At 46.9% G+C, this 17371-nt stretch overlaps 1 protein-coding gene across 2 annotated transcripts in view; it reads left to right on the forward strand.

Annotated features, from left to right (window-relative positions):
• The window catches only part of LOC132380542 (cytohesin-2), a 43034-nt gene extending 34354 nt beyond the window's left edge, over positions 1-8680 (forward strand). The window contains exons 8-11 of one of the 2 annotated variants that reach the window (XM_059949431.1): positions 2443-2521; positions 2888-2959; positions 6687-6841; positions 8111-8680. In XM_059949431.1, the coding sequence (XP_059805414.1) occupies positions 2443-2521; positions 2888-2959; positions 6687-6841; positions 8111-8195 (391 nt within the window). In that variant the 3' untranslated portion in view covers positions 8196-8680. The remainder of the gene's footprint in view (positions 1-2442; positions 2522-2887; positions 2960-6686; positions 6842-8110) is intronic. The other variant, XM_059949430.1, reaches the window with a different exon arrangement.
• The last annotated feature ends 8691 nt before the right edge of the window (positions 8681-17371 follow it).

Here is a 17371-nt window from a genome sequence, read left to right on the forward strand (position 1 = left end):
AGGAAGGACAGAGGTGGAGGAAGGGGCAGCCATAGAATTAGAGGGGAGCGGAAGGGAGGTTGGGAGGTGGAGTGGAAGGGAGAACAACAAATTTCTTGATGTTCACCTGGCGGAGAATCTCACCTGGTCCCTCAACACCAGCTCCACAGCCAAGAATCCCCAGCAGCATCTCTACTTTCTGTGAAGGGTGAGGAAAGTCCATTTCCCACCCCTCCCCCATCCTCACCACATTCTACAGAGGATGTATTGAGAACATCCTGAGCAGCTGCATCATGGCCTGACTTGGGAATTGCACCATCTCAGATCGCAAGATCCTGCAGTGTATAGTGAGATCAGCTGAGAAGATCATTGGGGTCTCTCTTCCCGCCATGACAGACATTTACACCACATGCTGCACCCACAAAGCTAACAGCATTGTGAAGGACCCCACACACCCCTCACACAAACTCTTCTCCCTCCTGCCATCTGGCAAATGGTACCGAAGCATTCCGGCTCTCACGACCAGACTGTGCAACAATTTCTTCCCCCAAGACATCAGATTCCTCAATACCCAGTCTGGACTGACATCTACGTCATTTATTATATTGAAATTTGTCCTCCACTGTGCCTATTGTCTTGTTTATTAATTATTGTACTGCCCTGCACTGTTTTGTGCATTTTATGTAGCACTGTGCAGGTCTGTAGTCTAGTGCAGTTTTGATGTTGTTTTACGTAGTCTAGTGTAGCCTAGTGCTGTCTCACATTGTCTAGTGTAGTTTTGTGTTGTTTCATGTCGCACCAGGGTCCTGGAGGAACGTTGATTTGTTTTTACTGTGTACTGTACCAGCAGTTTATGGTTGAAGTGACAATAAACTTGACTTGCTAAAGAAGGCAGAAAGAAAATAAAATGGAGTGAGAGAGGGAGTGGGTGAGGGAGAGTATGACAGAGAGAAAGGGGCAGGGAGAACTGACAAACCCAGCAGAGGCCTGTGAGAGGAGGGGGAACGTCCTGTCTGTGTGCTCCAGGGAGGTGGATAGGTTCGGGGGTTTTGTGTCAGCACGGGGAGAGGTCGTGTGAGAGGGGGAAAGAGTGAATCGGTACATGCTCGTGGCCTTAATCAGAATCAGGTTTATTCTTAGTGACATTAGTTGTGAAATTAGTTGTTCTGTGGTAACAATACAATGCAGGCAAATCAGAATAAGCTGTCAGAAAGTAAATAGTTCACAAGACTAATAGTGAGGTAGTATTCATGGTCCGTGGTCCTTTCAGAAATCTCATGGTGGAGGGGAAGAAGCTGTTCCTGAAACTGAGTGTGTGTCTTCGGGCTCCTGTACCTCCTCACTGATGGTGTCAATGAGAAGAGGGCATGTCCAGGGTGGTGGGGGTCCTTAATGGTGCATGACAGCCCCACCATCGTCATTATGTGCCATCGTATGACGTAGGCCATCGTGGTCTCATGGCCATGCTTGCACTTGGTAAATTTTTCTACAGAAGTGGTTTACCAATGCCTTCAGGGTAGTGTCTTTACAAGACAGATGACCCCAGCCATTATCAATATTCTTCAGAGATTGTCTACCTGGCATTAGTGGTCGCATAACCAGAAATTGTGATCTGCACTGGCTGCTCATATCACCATCCAACTGCTCCCATGGCTCCACGTGAACTTGATCGGGGGTTGTGTGAGGGCTAAGTGGGTGCTACACCTCACTCAAGGGTGACCTGCAGCTAGCAGAGGGAAGGAGTGCCTTACACCTCCTTTGGGAGAGGCATATCGCCACCCTGCCACTCATTGGCTCTTAGAAAGAAACCCTCGATGGTGGGTAGGGTTGAGCCTGTGATGGAGCTGGCTGGGTGCACAACTCACTGTGGCCTCTTGTGATCCTGTGCAAGACATGAAAAGGCAGTGCTTTAAGGTAGTGAGGTGGTATCATGGCTTCATGGAATGTCCAGAAACATGATGGCAGAGGGGTAGAAACCATTCCTGAATTGTCCAGGCTCCTGTATTTCCTCATTGAGCTGTGGAGGGGCGACTATTTCTCATGGAGGAGGGCTGTTTCGGGGCAGCATAGGTGGCATTGACTAGGGCACGCGAGCGAGGATGGGATGGGAAGTGGTCTCATTGTCTGTTTCTCTCCACTTCCTCTCGCCTACCTTCCATCCCCCTCTCTTCCCTCCCTCCCTCCCTCCCACTGATGCCCCCCTTCCACTCCCTCTGTCCCCCTCCCATTCTACTTCTGTCTCTCTGTTCCCCCCTCCCCTTTGCCTTCCCTCCCTCTGTCATCCTCCTCATTCTTCCCTCCCTCTGTCATCCTCCTCATTCTTCCATCCATCCCTCTCCCCTTCCCCTTCCATCTGTCCATCCTGCCCCTTCCTTCCTTCTGTCTCCTTCCTTTGCCCCCCCTCCCCATTCCACACCCCTTCACACTCCTTGCCTTCTGTCTGCTCTCATGTGTCAATGGGACAGGGGGCAGGGTGAAGACGTGGAAACGCCGATGGTTCATTCTGACGGACAACTGCCTCTACTACTTTGAGTACACAACGGTGAGTAGGGATGGGGAGGGGCATATCCGAGAATTTACTCCTTCCGCCACCCCATCACTCCTCCATTTGTACTTGTGCTTCCTTTGGCAGCTCTCTTGTACCTCCACCTTCCCCTCTGTCCCTTACTCCACTCTCCCTACCCCCACTCTCTCTGTATGCCCATCTCTCTGTGTTCCCTCCCCATCCCTCTCTCTTTCCCTAACCCTTCCCTCATTCTCACCGTTTCCCCCACCCCTACCCTGCTCTCACCCTCTGTATTCCCTCGTTCTCACTCTCCCCGTGTTCCCCCACCTCTCCCCTTACTGACTCTCTGTTTTCCCACCGCTCTGGCCTTGCCCTGAACCCTCTTCCTTTGCTGCCACATAGGACAAGGAGCCGAGGGGAATCATACCATTGGAGAACCTGAGCATCCGTGAGGTGGAAGATCCTAGGAAGCCGGTGAGTGCTCTCCCCTGACCCCCGTTCCGCTGTCTGACGCACACTTCAACATCATCGTTAACCTGAGGGCAGTGCTGCTGAATCCGGCCTCCCAGCCAGATGTACGCTAGAGACCGGCCATCCAGCTCCTCAAGTCTGCTCTCATTCAATCTCGGCTGAGTTTTTCTTTCAGCTTTATTCACACCCTTTATCACAGTTACCTTTCACTGTCTCCCGTCTGTGTGAGACACAGAGAAGTAAGTGTGTGTGTGTGTGTGTGAGAGAGAAAGGGGAAGTGCGCACGAGGGGGAGGTGTGCACGTGAGGGAGATGGATGGAGACAAGTGTGTCTGAGAGAGACTGAGAAAGGGGGCACTATGTGTGGGAGAGGTCTGTGTGGGTGTTAGGGAGGGGAGGTTGTGTGCAAGTGAGGATGTGTGAGAGAGGCACATTTGAGAGGCAGTGTGTTATGGAGAGAGAGCTCGAAGGGTCTGTGTGAGTGAGAGGCAGAAGTTGTGTGTGTCTATGCATGGTTTTTTGCAAGTGTATGCATTTCTGTGTGAGTGTAGTGTCTGTCCGTGTGGAGTTTGCATGGTTTGCGTGAGGTTTCCCTTTTCAGGTGGTCCATATACCTCCCACATCCCAGGTGGTTGGGGAAACTGCCCACTGTAAAATGGATCCCCAGTATGTGGGTGGTGGGGGGTGGAGTTGATGGGGATGTTGGAAGAATGAAATGGGACCAGTGCTTGATAGCTTAGCACAGACTCGCCGGATGCCATGTTCAGAAGCAGTGGGATCTGCGGGAGAATGAATCAGCAAGGGAATGGCTCCTTTGGTCCACTGAGTCACAGCCAACCGTTTATACTGATCCCACATTCACGGGAGCTCTTCCACTCCTCCAAACTCCGGTGGCCCAATCTGCGGCAGGGGCAGGCCACAGCGACGAGGTTTCTTGCAGGTCGGCAATGCTTGTTTAAAAGTACAGAAGGGACAAGCGGTGTGTTCATTGTTGGGAGCAGGCCAGTGGTGAGTGTAGGAGTGTAAGGCTTTGGCTCAGTAGAGGCGTTAGCTCTGGGTAAGTTTCTGTCAAGATTCCCTTTTTTCCTTTCTTGTTTCTCCCCCCCCCCCCCCCCCCCCACCACTTGCTGTACCTAGTGTAGTAAATGGCTGTTGTGTGTTCTTCATGCCTGACGTTGGAGTCCTGGGAGACACTGGGTGAATTGCATCCAGCTGCATCTCCTTGAAGACCGTGTTAGGGATCTGGAGCAGCAGCTGGACAACCTTCAGTTTGTTCTGGAGAGTGAGGAGATAATCGATCGGCTACAGGGAAGTAGTCACCCCTAAGATGCAGGAGACAAGTAACTGGGTGACTGCCAGGAGAAATGGAAATATGAATAGTCAGTTGGAGCAGAGCATGCCCGTGACCATTTCCCTCAATAATAAGTACACCATTTTGGATACTGTTGTGGGGGATGACCTCCCCAGGGGAATATTGTGGAGACCGGGCTACTGGCACTGAGCATGTGGTGCAGAAGGGAAAGAGGGAGAAGAGGGGAGTGGTAGTGATAGGGGACTCAATAATGAGTAGAACAGCAACATGTGCCTGGAGGCAGAGGAGGTTGAGGATATCCGAAATGAATACTTTGCTTCAGTATTCACAAGTGAAAAGGATCTTGATCAGGATGAGGTTGAAGTTGAGCGGTCCTGTCTGCTGGACAATGTGGAGATTAAGGAAGAAGTAGTGCTGGATCTTCTTAAAAACATTAAGATTGATAACTCCCCAGGGCCGGATATGATGCACCCCATGTTGTTGTGGGAATTGAGAGAAGAGATCGCAGGAGCATTAGCTATGATCTTTGAATCCTCTTTGGCTGCATGGGAAGTGCCGAAGGACTGAAGAATGACATGTAGTTTCCTTGTTTAAAAAAGGTAATAGGGAGAAACCTGGGAACTATAGACCGGTGAGCCTTATGTCGGTGGTCTGCAAACTATTGGAAAGGATTCTTAAGGATATGATCCACAAGCATTTGGAGAAGTACAGTCTACTCATGGATAGTCAACATGGCTTTGTGAAGGGAAGATTGTGCCTCATGAGCCTGACTGAGTTTTTTGAAGAGGTAAGAAAAGAAATTGATGAGGGTAGGGCAGTGGATGTGGTCTACATAGACTTTAGCAAAGCATTTGACAAGGTCCCTCACGAGAGACTCATTCAGAAAGTCATGAGGCATGGGATAAGTGGAACCTTGACTGTTTGGATAAAAAATTGGCTTAAAGGAAGAAAGCAGAGGGTAGATGTGGAAGGAAAATATTCTGCCTGGAGGTCGGTGACTAGTGGAGTGCCGCAGGGATCTGTCCTGGGACCCCTGCTATTTGTGATTTTTATAAATGACCTGGATGTAGGGTTGGTGGTGGAGGCTAAAACATTAGGGGTATAAAAGATCCTCTTGGACTGGTACATGGATGAAAGAAAAATGGAGGGTTATGGGGTAGTGTGGGTTTAGTACTTTTTTTTAAAGTATTATATGGGTCGGCACAACATGGAGGGCTGAAGGGCCTGTACTGTGCTGAAAAAAAATGTCAGCATAGTTTCCTTAAAGGAAAATTCTTGATGAACATGTTGGAATTCTTTGAGGAGATTCCAAGAAGGATAAATACAAGGGATGCAGTGGGTATTGTATATTTGGATTTCAGCAGGTCTTTGACAAGGTGCCACACGTGAGCCTGCAGAGCCCATGGTGTTACAGGAATGTTACTCGCATGGCTAGAGCATTGGCTGATTGGTAGGAGGCAGCGAGTGGGAATAAAGAGGTTCTTTTCTGTTTGGCTGCCAGTGACTAGTGGTGATCTGTAGGGGTCGGTGTTGGAACCACTTCTTTTTATGCTGTATACCAATGATTTAGATGATGGAATAGATGGCTTTGTTGCCAAGTTTGCAGATGATACAAAGATTGGTGGAGGGACAGGTAGTGCTGAGGAAACAGGTCGGCTGCAGAAGGGGTTAGATTTGGAGAAAGAGCAAGAAAATAGCAAATGAAATACAATGTTGTAAAATGCATGGCCATGCAGTTTGGTAGTAGAAATAAATGTGCTGACTATTTTCTAAATGGGAAGAAAATGGAAAAAAATTGAGATGCAAAGGGACTTGGGAGTCTTTATACAGAACAGCCTGAAGGTTAACTTGCAGGTACAGTGAGTGGTGAGGAAAGCAAATGCACGGGGGTATCTCATTGAAACCTTTCACATATTGAAAGGCCTAGATGGAATAGATATGGAAAGAATATTTCCCATGGTGCTGGAGTCTAGGACAAGGAGGAACAGCCCAAGGATAGAGGGGAGTCCATTTAAAACACAGAAATTTCATTGGAGGGGTAAAAGAAAGTATCAGCCGTGATTGAATGGGGAAACCCCGTCAACCACAGAGGACTCACAGAATCACACACTCACTTGTACCCTCACACACTAACGCACATACTGACAATCTCTCTTTGGTTTTCTCCCCCTCTCTCCCTAACTCCCTCAACCCTCTCCCCTCTTGTACCCTCCCCTGTCTTCCCTCTTTCTTTCTCCTACCCCCTCCCTCTAACCCTCCTCCCTCTCGCCCCCCCTCCCCACCTCATTCTGCCCCCCACTCCTTTCCCCGCTCTCCTCTTCTCCTCCTCCTGCTTTAACCCTTTTACCTTCCCAACTCCCTTCTCTCACCTCTCCCATGTCCATCTCCATTTCTTTCCACCACCCCCCCTGCCCCGCAGAACTGCTTTGAGCTGTACATTCCCAATAACCGAGGCCAGCTGATCAAGGCCTGCAAGACAGAGGCAGATGGCCGCGTGGTGGAGGGCAACCACATGGTGTACCGCATCTCCGCCCCAACTCCCGAGGAGAAGGATGAGTGGATCAAGTGCATCAAGTGAGTTCTTGGGTTGGGAACGGTGGCAGAGAGGGAATGAGGCCTGGGAAGGCGGTAGGGGACCTCACATCGGTGCTGCTCTGCAGTGCTTACTCAGTGGAAAACTGGGACAACATCCTAAGCACCATCAAAATACAGACCATGACACTGAGGGGCTTGGGATTTTTGGGTCTGTATTGTTTCCTGCTGTTGTAACTATCAGAGCTGTGCCCCTTTGGGACTGTGTCTTGCACCTTGGCTCTGGAGGAATGCTGTTTTGTTTGACTGTATTCATGTGTGGTTGAATGACAATTAAGCTTGAACAAGAGGGAGAGAGGATAGCAAAAGAGAGAGCGAGGGGAAGTAGAGAGGCACAGGCATAAGGCATATCCAAAAGGCATAAAGTTTAAAGGTGACACATTTCTTTAATATTGTAAGCAAGGTTACTTTTTTATTTACATCTTTTACAGTTTCAAAATAATGTAAAAGGAAAAAGGCCCGAAGCAAAAGTTTGGGCACTCTGCATGGACAGTCAATCACCCATGCTGTGGACAGTTTCTGGAGGCTCAAGATCCGTATGCTCCACAACTGCTGGGCTAGGTGTGCAAACATAGGAGGGAACTATGTTGAAAAATAAATGTGCTAGGTTTTCTAAAGTTGACTCCTTCTACCTTAGGCCATGAACTTATCAATCACCCTTTGTAGATCGACTGGACAGACAAGAGGCATTTTCCCAGAGCAGTAATGGCTAATATAAGGGGGCATAATTTTAAAGTAGTTGGAGGAAAGTACAAGGCGATGTCAGAGTTAAATATTTTACATAGAGCATGATGGGTGCGTGAAACTACCTGCCAGGTGCGCTGGTAGAGACATTAAGGACTTCTAAGAGATTCTGAAACAGGCATATGGATGAAAGAGAAATGGAGGGTTATGGGCTATGTAGGAGAGAAGGGTTAGATTGATTATGTAGGTTAAAAACTTGGCACAACATTGTGGGCCTTCGTTCCGGTACTATATCATAATATCGTATGTCGTAAAAGGTTGAGTGTGAGGTCTTCAGAGTCCTGTATCTCATCCCCAATGGGAGCAAACATCACTGAGGGATACAGGAAGAATCTCTGTCCTGGGTGGTGAGGGTCCTCAGTGATGAAAGCTGTCTTCTTCATGCACCGATTCTTAAAGCTGCCCTTGATGGCCCTTTGCAATCCCGTGCATCCGCGGCAGAGGCTCCCCACACCTTGACGTGCTTCAGTTAATCTCTTCCCCTTTCTTCTCCACCCCACCCCACAGGGCAGCTGTCAGCATCGACCCGTTCTACGAGATGCTTGCTGCGCGGAAGAAGCGCATCTCAGTGAAGAAGGTGGAACAGCCCTGATGATTGGAGGGGGAGAGGGAGTGGGGAGCTCCCCAGCGAGGAAAGAGAGAGGGAGGGTGACCCTTCGCTCCATCACCCCACCCCCCCCCCGTCACAGCAGTCAGCCGCTGTCTCGTTTTCAAGGAGTTGGAAGATGAGACATTTCAGACGAGAGACCAGTCCCCTGTGGAGGTTCTCCCCTCCCTCCCTTTCATCTTCCCCACCCGCCTCTCCGTTGCCACCACCTCTGGACTCTCTACATATGTGGCTGAGAGAGAGGACGGCCCTATTCCTTCCCCTGGGCCCCGAACCATTCTGCACCCCCCACCAACTGCTCTCCTGAGTTGCAAGTGGGGTTGGGTGGGAGGTGGAGAGAGGGTGAGGACTTGGTCTCACTTCCGGAATTCCGGAATTTTACAGACTTTTGATGATTTAATGAGCTTCCAGAATTGTTGAACACTCATTATTCTCACTACTGTTGGTAATTATTATTAATATTATTATTATTATTGTTATTATTATTATTATTATTAATATTTCACTACAAATTAATTGTGATGCTGTTGTGCTCTATATTGCGAGCAGGGCTCGGGTTACGGACTGCTGTCTCAAAGAGGCATAACCTTAGCTACTGAACAGTGTGTCAAACAGCGAGGGGATAAGCCCTTCAGCCCACATTATGTATGCCGACCACCAAAACCCACTTGCCTGTGTTTATATATAATGCAATCATTTGAGTCGAGAATAATGTTCTCTTCAGGGGTTGTCTATTGGTGGGTCCTCAGGTGGTTGGGATCCACATATTCTGGTGCAGTGCAGGCAAGAATAATTGGTGGCTATGGTTATTAGGTTGGGTCTTTTGATTGTTTGGTCTCTCCCTCTTGGACCTGCCTTGCGCACAGCAGAGATCAGCCTCATGCAGCACAACTTCCTCTTGAACAAACCTCCTCTAGATGTATCTACTGAGGGCAATGTCTTCCGAGTTTTTAGGTGTAACGTTGAATTTCTTCTGGCTGATCTTGATGTTTTTGAAGGGTTTCCTTTGAGCCCATCAGGGGCTCTCTGACCTTCTTTCAGCTGTGAGTAAAGGATTTGTTTGGGGAGGCATGAGTTAGGCATCAAGATGACATGACTGATCCATCGGAGTTGGTGTTGATTTATCGTGGTGGAGATGCTGTTCCTGTTGGCCTTCTCCTGTATGCTGGTGTTGATGTTGGTTTAGTGGTATTGCTTCAGGGCTGTCAGGTGCTGACTGTAGGTGATCCATGATTCAGCTGCATTCAGTAATATAGGAAGGATGACAGCTCTTTTTCCTGCCCGATAGCTGTGTAATGTTCGATTTGACCTGCAGTCATTTATTATTAGGTACACCTTGAAAGCCAGTGTGGTCTTTTGCTGATGTGGTCCATCTACTTCAAGTTCGACATGTGTGTTCAGAGATGCTCTTCTGCACACCACTGACCTAATGCATAGATATTTGAGTTACTGTTGCCTTTCTGTCAGCTTGAACCAGTCTGGCCATTCTCCTCTGACCTCTCATTAACAAGGAACTGCTGCTCACTAGATTTTTTTTTGTTTTTTACACCATTTTCTGTAAACTCTAGAGATTGATTTGTGTGAAAATCCCAGGAGATCAGTAGTTTCTGAGATACTCAAATCAGTCCGAGGGGCTGAAGGTCAACTCATTACCAAGTCCCCACGCTTTTATGCGTTGCATTGCTGCCACATGATTGATTAGCATTCATGAGCAGGTGTACCTAATAAATTAGCCACTGACTGTGTGAGGGACCATAAGCCACAGGAGCAGAATGAAGCGATTTGGCCCATTGAGTCTACTCTGCCAATCCATTATTGCTGACGTACTATCCCTCAAACTAATTCTGGAAGACCATAGGGAATGGTTATTGGTTTATTACCAATGGTTACTAAGGATTTAATGCTGAGGCTTTATAAGGCATGGGTCAGATCACATGGAGTATTGTGAGCAGTTTTGGGCCCCTTATCTAAGAAAAGATCTGCTGGCATTGGCGAGGGTTTAGATGAGGTTCACAAGAATGATTCTGGGAATGAAAGGGTTAATGTATGAGGAGCGATTGATTGCTCTGGGCCTGTACTCATGGGAGTGTAGAAGATATCATTGAAATCTATTGAATATTGAAAGGCCTGGGAAGAGTGGACACGGACAGTATGTTTCATAAAGTGCGGGTGGGGTGGGGGTGAGTCTAAGACCAGAGGGCACAGCGAAATAGAGGGATGGAGTGTGGTTAATCTGTAGAATTCACTGCCACAGACGTGTGGAGGCCAAATCATTGGGTGAACTTAAAGTGGAGGTTGATACCTGTAGTTTCTTGATTAGTAACTGTTTCATATGTTATAGGGAGAAAGCAGGAGGATGGGGTTGAGAGGGATTTTAATCAGCCATGATGGAACGGTGGAGCAGACTTGATGGGCTGAATGGACTAATTCTGTGCCTATGTTTTATGGACCTGTTAATTTCACTTGTCAAGGTTAAGTTTATTGTCATATTCCCAAGTACCTGTCTGTACAGGTGCAATGAAAAACAGCATCATGGTCTCATAGTGTCATTTAATCAGTATTCAGAAGGAAAGCATCAATGAAACATAATTAGACATTACTATTACAAGAAGGAGCACAATTAGAAGACAGGATCTGCAGATGCCCCTCTCTGGGGTACACACCAGTCTGCATGTCTAGAATCTCTATCCCCCCATTGCCTGACTGTTTAAATGCCTGTTTACACGCCCTTCAAAGTTCAAAGTAAATTTATCAACAAATTATGTATGCCATATCCAACCTTGGGGGTTTCCACCCAATGTGAAGGACGTGAGGCGGGATATAATTCATCAGGACGTTGCCTGCTCTGGCAGCTGGAGTTATAAGGAGAGAAAGGCTGGGATCGGTGGTGGAATACAAGTACTACAGGTACTTGGACAGACGTTTGGCAAAACACAGAAGTAGATAGGCCTAGTATGGTCAACTGGGAGCATTGTGGATGGCAGCATGGACAAGGTCAAAGTAGATTTTATTGTCCGATGAACAAGGCCATGTGTATGCAGGTGTAATGACAAACTGGATCTGGCATCAGAGGCACATCACATCAGATAACACAAGAGAAAAGAAAATTATATAATTGAGCAACTTTTTTTTACAAGAAAGGACGCAAATAGACAAAAAATTGTCCTGATAGTAGTGGGGGAGGGGGCCATAGTGCTGCGAAGTATGGACTGTTACTTGTTTTATTTATTGAGGTACAGTGCAGAACAGGGCCTTCTGTGAGCTGTGCTGCCCAGCAATCCCCTGACTTTACCCCCGCCCAATCACAGGACAATTTACAATAACCAGGTAATCAGCTAACCGGGAGGAAACCACGGCACCCGGATGACACTTGTGTGCTCAGGGGAAGAACGTACAAATTCCTTCCAGGCAGCAGTGGGAATTGAACCCTGGTTGCTAGTACTGTGAAGTGTTCTGCTAGCCACTATATTGGTGCCACCTGTGTTACTGTTAAAGTACCTGTCCAGATGCTTCTTAAGTGCTGTTAGCCCTCCAACAGCTCACTCCAGTTACCATCTTCTTGGTTTAGTATGGTCACACCTTCTTCATCAGTCACAGTGCTGAATAGACAAGCCGGGAAGTTGTGAGGATGTTGCAGTTATGTAAGATGTTGGTGAGGGCACCCCTGAAGATTGTGGTCACCTTGTTATTAAACTAGAACACACCTCTTCTTCAGCCCTTTGCCTTTTTCACCTATCACCTCCCAGTTTCTCAGTTCATCACCCAGTCCCCCACCTTTCCCCTCACCCGATCTTCCCTACAACCTTCTGGCTTGTACTCCTTTGCCTCCCTCTTCCCCCACACCTTATTCTAGCTGCTTCCCCTTCCTTTCCAGATCTCACCTACCACCTTCTATCTTGTACTGAGTTATAAGATCGTAAGATATAAGAATAGAATTAGCCCATTTGGCCCATCAAGTCTGCTCCATCATTTCATCGAGACTGATCCATTTCCCTTTCAGCCACATTCTCCTGCCTTCTCCCCATATCCCTTCATGCCCTTACTAATCAAGAATCTATCAACTGCTTTAAATGTATACTCAATGACTTAGCCTCCACAGCCACCTGTGGCAATGAATTTCACAGGCTTGCCACTCCCTGCCTAAAGAACACCCCTCTATTATGAGGCTGTGTTCTCTGGTCTTTGATTCTCCCAGCATAGGAAACATACTCTCCACATCCACTCTATCGAGGCCTTACAATATTCAATAGATTTCAATGAGATCCCCTCTCATTCTGCTGAATTCCTGTGAGCTGAGGCCCCGAGCCATCAAATGTTCCTTTATTTCGGTCTTGAAATCATTTTTCGTGAACCTCCTTTGAACCTTCTCCAACGTCAGCACATCCTTTCTTAGATAAGAAACTCAAAACTTCTCACAAGCCTCCAAGTGAGGACTCACCAGTGCTTTATAAAGTCTCAATATTACATCCTCGCTTTTATATTCTAGCCCTCTTGAAATGAATGCTGATTTTTTATTTGCCTTCCGCACTATTGACTCGACCTGCAAAACCTTACTTTCCCCCACATTCTTAATGCTGGCTGACCTGTTGAGTTTCTCCAGCATTTTGAGTGCATTAAACCAGAAAGAGGGTAGAAAGGATTTACTAGAACATTGACTGCACTAGATGCCAGGAGAGTAGTCTGGGGCTTTATTCCCTGGAACGTAGGGGATCAAGGGGATGACCTGAATGAGGTACATAGGATTGAGAGGCATTTCGGGGGAAAACACGTGGCATTTTTTCCCGGGGAGGGGGATGTGAAAGGAGGGCAGAGATGAAAGATCTGAATTGAGAGATTTAGAGGGGAATCCGGGGCAGCTTTTACACAAAGGATGGTGTATTTTTGGAATGAGCTGCTGGAAGCAGTGCAGCAAGCACATTAGCAACATTTTAAAGTCATCTAGATAAGTCACATTGGTGAAACCCAATGTAAATTGGGGGACAGCTTTGTCAAACACATCTGCCAAAAGCTGAATTTCCCGATGGCCATCCATTTTAATTCCCATCTCCATCCCTGTTCTGACATTTTGGTCCATGGCCTCTTTCTCCACAATGCTCTCTTTATTCTCAGGGCAGAGGAGCAACACCTCAGGGCAAAGTAGCCTTCAACCTGATGATATGGACATTGATTTCTCCTTCATGTAGTTATTTCCCCTTGCCCTCCTCTCTTCTATTCCCCACTTTGGCCTCTTTACTCACCTGCCCATCACCTTACCCGGTCCCCCTTCTCTCATGGTCCACTCTCCTCTTCTATCGGATTACTTCTTCTTCAGCCCCTCACCTTTCCTGGTCACCTGGCTTCACCTATCAACTTCTAGCTAGTCCTCTTTCCTTTTCCTCCACCATTTTATTCTGGCGTCTTTCCCCTTCTTTTCCAGTCCATAAGAATGATCTCGGTCCAAAATGTTGACTGTTTAATTGTTTTCTTAAGACACTGCCTGACCTGCTGAGTTCTTCCAGCATTTTGTGTAATGTTGGTCTGCATTTCTGGCATCTGAAGAATCTCTTGTGTTTGTGATCTCAATAAGTTTAGAGGGCTATGGGCCAAACACAGGCAGATGTGACTACCTCGCAGGGCAACACAATCAGCATAGGTGATTTGGGCCGAAGGGTATGTTTCGATGTACGAAGATGCCGTTTAAAAACTTTCATTTTACTTGACCTAACATACTCAACAGTAAGTAATTTGTTCGTTATGTGCCCTGTTGAAAGACTTGGGTGATCATGGTCTTTTCATGACCCTGATTGTTCTTGGTTAATTTTTTGACAGAAGTGGTTTGTCAATGCCAACATTTGACTAGTGTCTTTACAAGACGAATGACCCTAGCTATCAATACTCTTCAGAGATAACATACTTGGCATTTGTCGTCCATTAAACAGGACTTGTGATATACACCAGCTGCCCATAGATCATTGGGGTAAGCAGGTGCAATACCTTGCTCAAGAGTGACCCACAGGCCAGCGGAGAGAAGAAGCGCCTTACAGCTCCTTTGGTAGAAACATATCCACCCCACCACCCGAAGGGTTAAGAATGGAGAAGCAATTCAGTTCTGGTTGCCTCATTAAAGGTAGAATGAACAACAATCTAGCTAATGGCTCGGGAAAAAAATCCGGTGAGTGGCTGTTTTGTGGGCGAAAATGCTTTGTTAATGAGAGCGGTCAGAGGGGGATGGGCAGGCTGTTTCAAGCTAACAGGAACTCAAATAACCACATATTACAACAACAGTGTGCAGAAGTGCATCTCTGAACACTTTCGTTAATCTACGCGCTCTCCAGTTTAATGGCATCCCCCGGGGCGACAGGAACTCCAGACAAAATTCATAAGTGCACTCTCAAGAGGACCCACCATCGTTAGAGGGGGAGAGGTTCTTCAGCCCACCAAGTTCTTTCTATCCCATACACACATCTGCCTCGCGAATACCTCTCACATACTTAATGTCATTTTGCTGAACCGGCATTACCGTGAAATACCCCTGACGCATTGGCGATAGACAACTGCTGATTAACTCATGTTTACCCCGCTGGTCGTTGGAGGGTGGTCTCACGTGATCACGGGGTTCTGACGATCTCATCTGGGCCCAACATATGCAATTACAATGATGGCTTCATCATGAGTTTGAAGATGTTTGGTATGCCACCAAAGTCTAGCAAATTTCTACAAATGTACAGTGGAGAGCATTCTGACTGCCTGGGATGGAAGGACAACTGCACAGGATCGGAAATAGCTGCAGAAAACTGTAAACTCAGTCATCTCCATCACGAGCGCCAGGCTTCCCAGCATCGAGTACACTCAAGGACCTCCATCGCCCAGGACATGCCTTCTCCTCATTGCTACTATCAAGGAAGAGTTACAGAAGCCTGAAGACACACACTCAACGCTTCTTCCCCTCCGCCATCAAATTTCGGAATGGACAACGTACACTACCGCCCTTCGCTTTTTTTTCTCTTCTGCACGATTGATTTAATATATTCTTATTGTACTTTATTATTATTATTAGCACTTTACAACTGCCGAGAAATAAATTTAACTACGTTTAAGTAATACTGAACCTGAAACTGAATGTGCAAACTTCTCACTCACATGTGCACCAGAGGGGAGGGGAGGGGAGGGGAGGGGGAGGGGGAGGGTGCGGGGCGGAATTGAACCGTGTCATCAGAGCCTCGAGACTACCGCTTTGCCCGCTGCGCCACCCTGTGGTCGTCACGGTAAGTGAGTTCTCACACAGAAAATGATGGAGGAACTCAGCAGGCCAGGCAACATCTATGAAACAGTGTAAACAGTCGACGTTTCGGACCGAGACCCTTGGGTCTGTTTACTCTTTTACATAGATGCTACCTGGCCTGCTGAGTTCCTCCAGCGTTTTGTGTGTGTTGCTTTGATTTTCAGCATCTGCGGATTTTCTGTTGCGAGTTCCCACGTCTCAATTGAATCTGGTTGCCAGGTCGAGCAAGCTTCTATTTCTTGTGCACACAACTCACGGTACGACATACATCATACATCAGTGCGGCGCAGGAATGGTGAAGGAGTCGTTCATCGGATGGGGCAGCAAGACATGCTGAGACCACGCTTGGTATATCATAGAACAGTACCTTTGGCCCTTGTGTTGTGCCGAACTAACTAAACTAGTAATTAAACATATCGTCCAAGCTGGAGAGGGTGTCGAAGAGACTTACAAATGTGCTGCCTGGACGATGACGAGGGGTCAGCCTGGAGTGGTTGGCCACGCTGGATCTGTATTTCCTGGAGGGCAGGAGAATAACTGGTGATGACATAGTATTACGAAGAAACTGGCTGGAGTGGCTTAGCACTCTCGTTCAAGGGTGTAAAATGGGTCAAAATCCAAACTTACAAACAACAGCAAAAAGAAAATTGCCAGTATTTACAAAAAGAAATCTACCAGAAAACAAAGTAGCTCCATACTATTTGTCCATTTCTTTCTCTTTCTCTTCTACAAAGAGCCATTCGCCCCGTTTTTCTCGGCACCACGATATAACATCTTTAATTACACAGAAAGTTAACGTAAGATTACACATGGATCAGAATATGATGGGCTCCACAATGTAATTACGATCATATTACAAAATAAACAGAAGTAGCTATCTCATAGTATATAAACAATAGATACACGTTTTCACATCCCCATTACTAAAGAAGTGGAATATTCCGCCGTTTATGGCCGGGAAAGCACCATACAGCTTAACTCTTTATGACCCATTAGTAGAACATATTGGGGGGGGGCATTGACGTGCGCACACTCAGCGCAACGACACCAAAATGACAAGGCTATGTGTGCGTAAATACTCAGATGTAAGGAGAACGTTTACCGAGCGCTCTCTGACACACTTAGATGCTCATAAAAAAAAAACACGAGGCCTGTGAGGTGGACGGTTATTGTCTTTTTTCAGGGCTGGGGAGTCTAGAACCAGAGGGTATAGATACAAGGTAAGGGTGGGGGCGAGGGGGGAAGACGGGGAAGTTTATACCTAGAATAAACTGCCAATGGAAGCTGGCCAGGCATGTACAATTAGAACATTTAAGATGCACTTGGGCAGCTATATGCAGGGGAAAGAGCATGGAGGGCTACAGCTAAACGCAGACAAATGGAACTAACAGGGAAGATTATGTGGCTAGCATGGACCAGTTGGCCGAAGGGCCTGTACCCGTGTCGTACGACTGTAAACCGTGAGTCTCCTTGACTTAAAATGAAAACAGGAATATAAGTATATTCTGAGTCTTAAAACTGCTCAGCTTTACTGCTGGAAGCTCAGCAAACATTATTTGATATAAAAAATATTGGAGTATACGCGGGCTTCTTAAGGATCCCTGCGCATAGAGGTAGGTGTAGAGGGGAATGAATGGATTGATTGTTTAGCTAAGAAAGCTGTTAAAAGTTCAACAGTGGATATTGACCTAACACTAAGCAAATCAGAAGCTAAGGGATTGGTAGGGTTGAGAATTGGGGGTTATGGCAAGACGTGGTATAATGTGCATAATGGAAGACACCTTTATAGAATACATAAAATTGTTGCGTTTACGGGAGAAGGAGGTAAAACAAAAAGAGAAAGAATCATTTAAAGAGCAAACACGAGGAAATCTGCAGATGCTGGAAATTCAAACAACAC

This window comes from Hypanus sabinus, chromosome 24 (genome assembly GCF_030144855.1).
Source record: "Hypanus sabinus isolate sHypSab1 chromosome 24, sHypSab1.hap1, whole genome shotgun sequence".
Classification (NCBI taxonomy): Eukaryota; Metazoa; Chordata; class Chondrichthyes; order Myliobatiformes; family Dasyatidae; genus Hypanus; species Hypanus sabinus.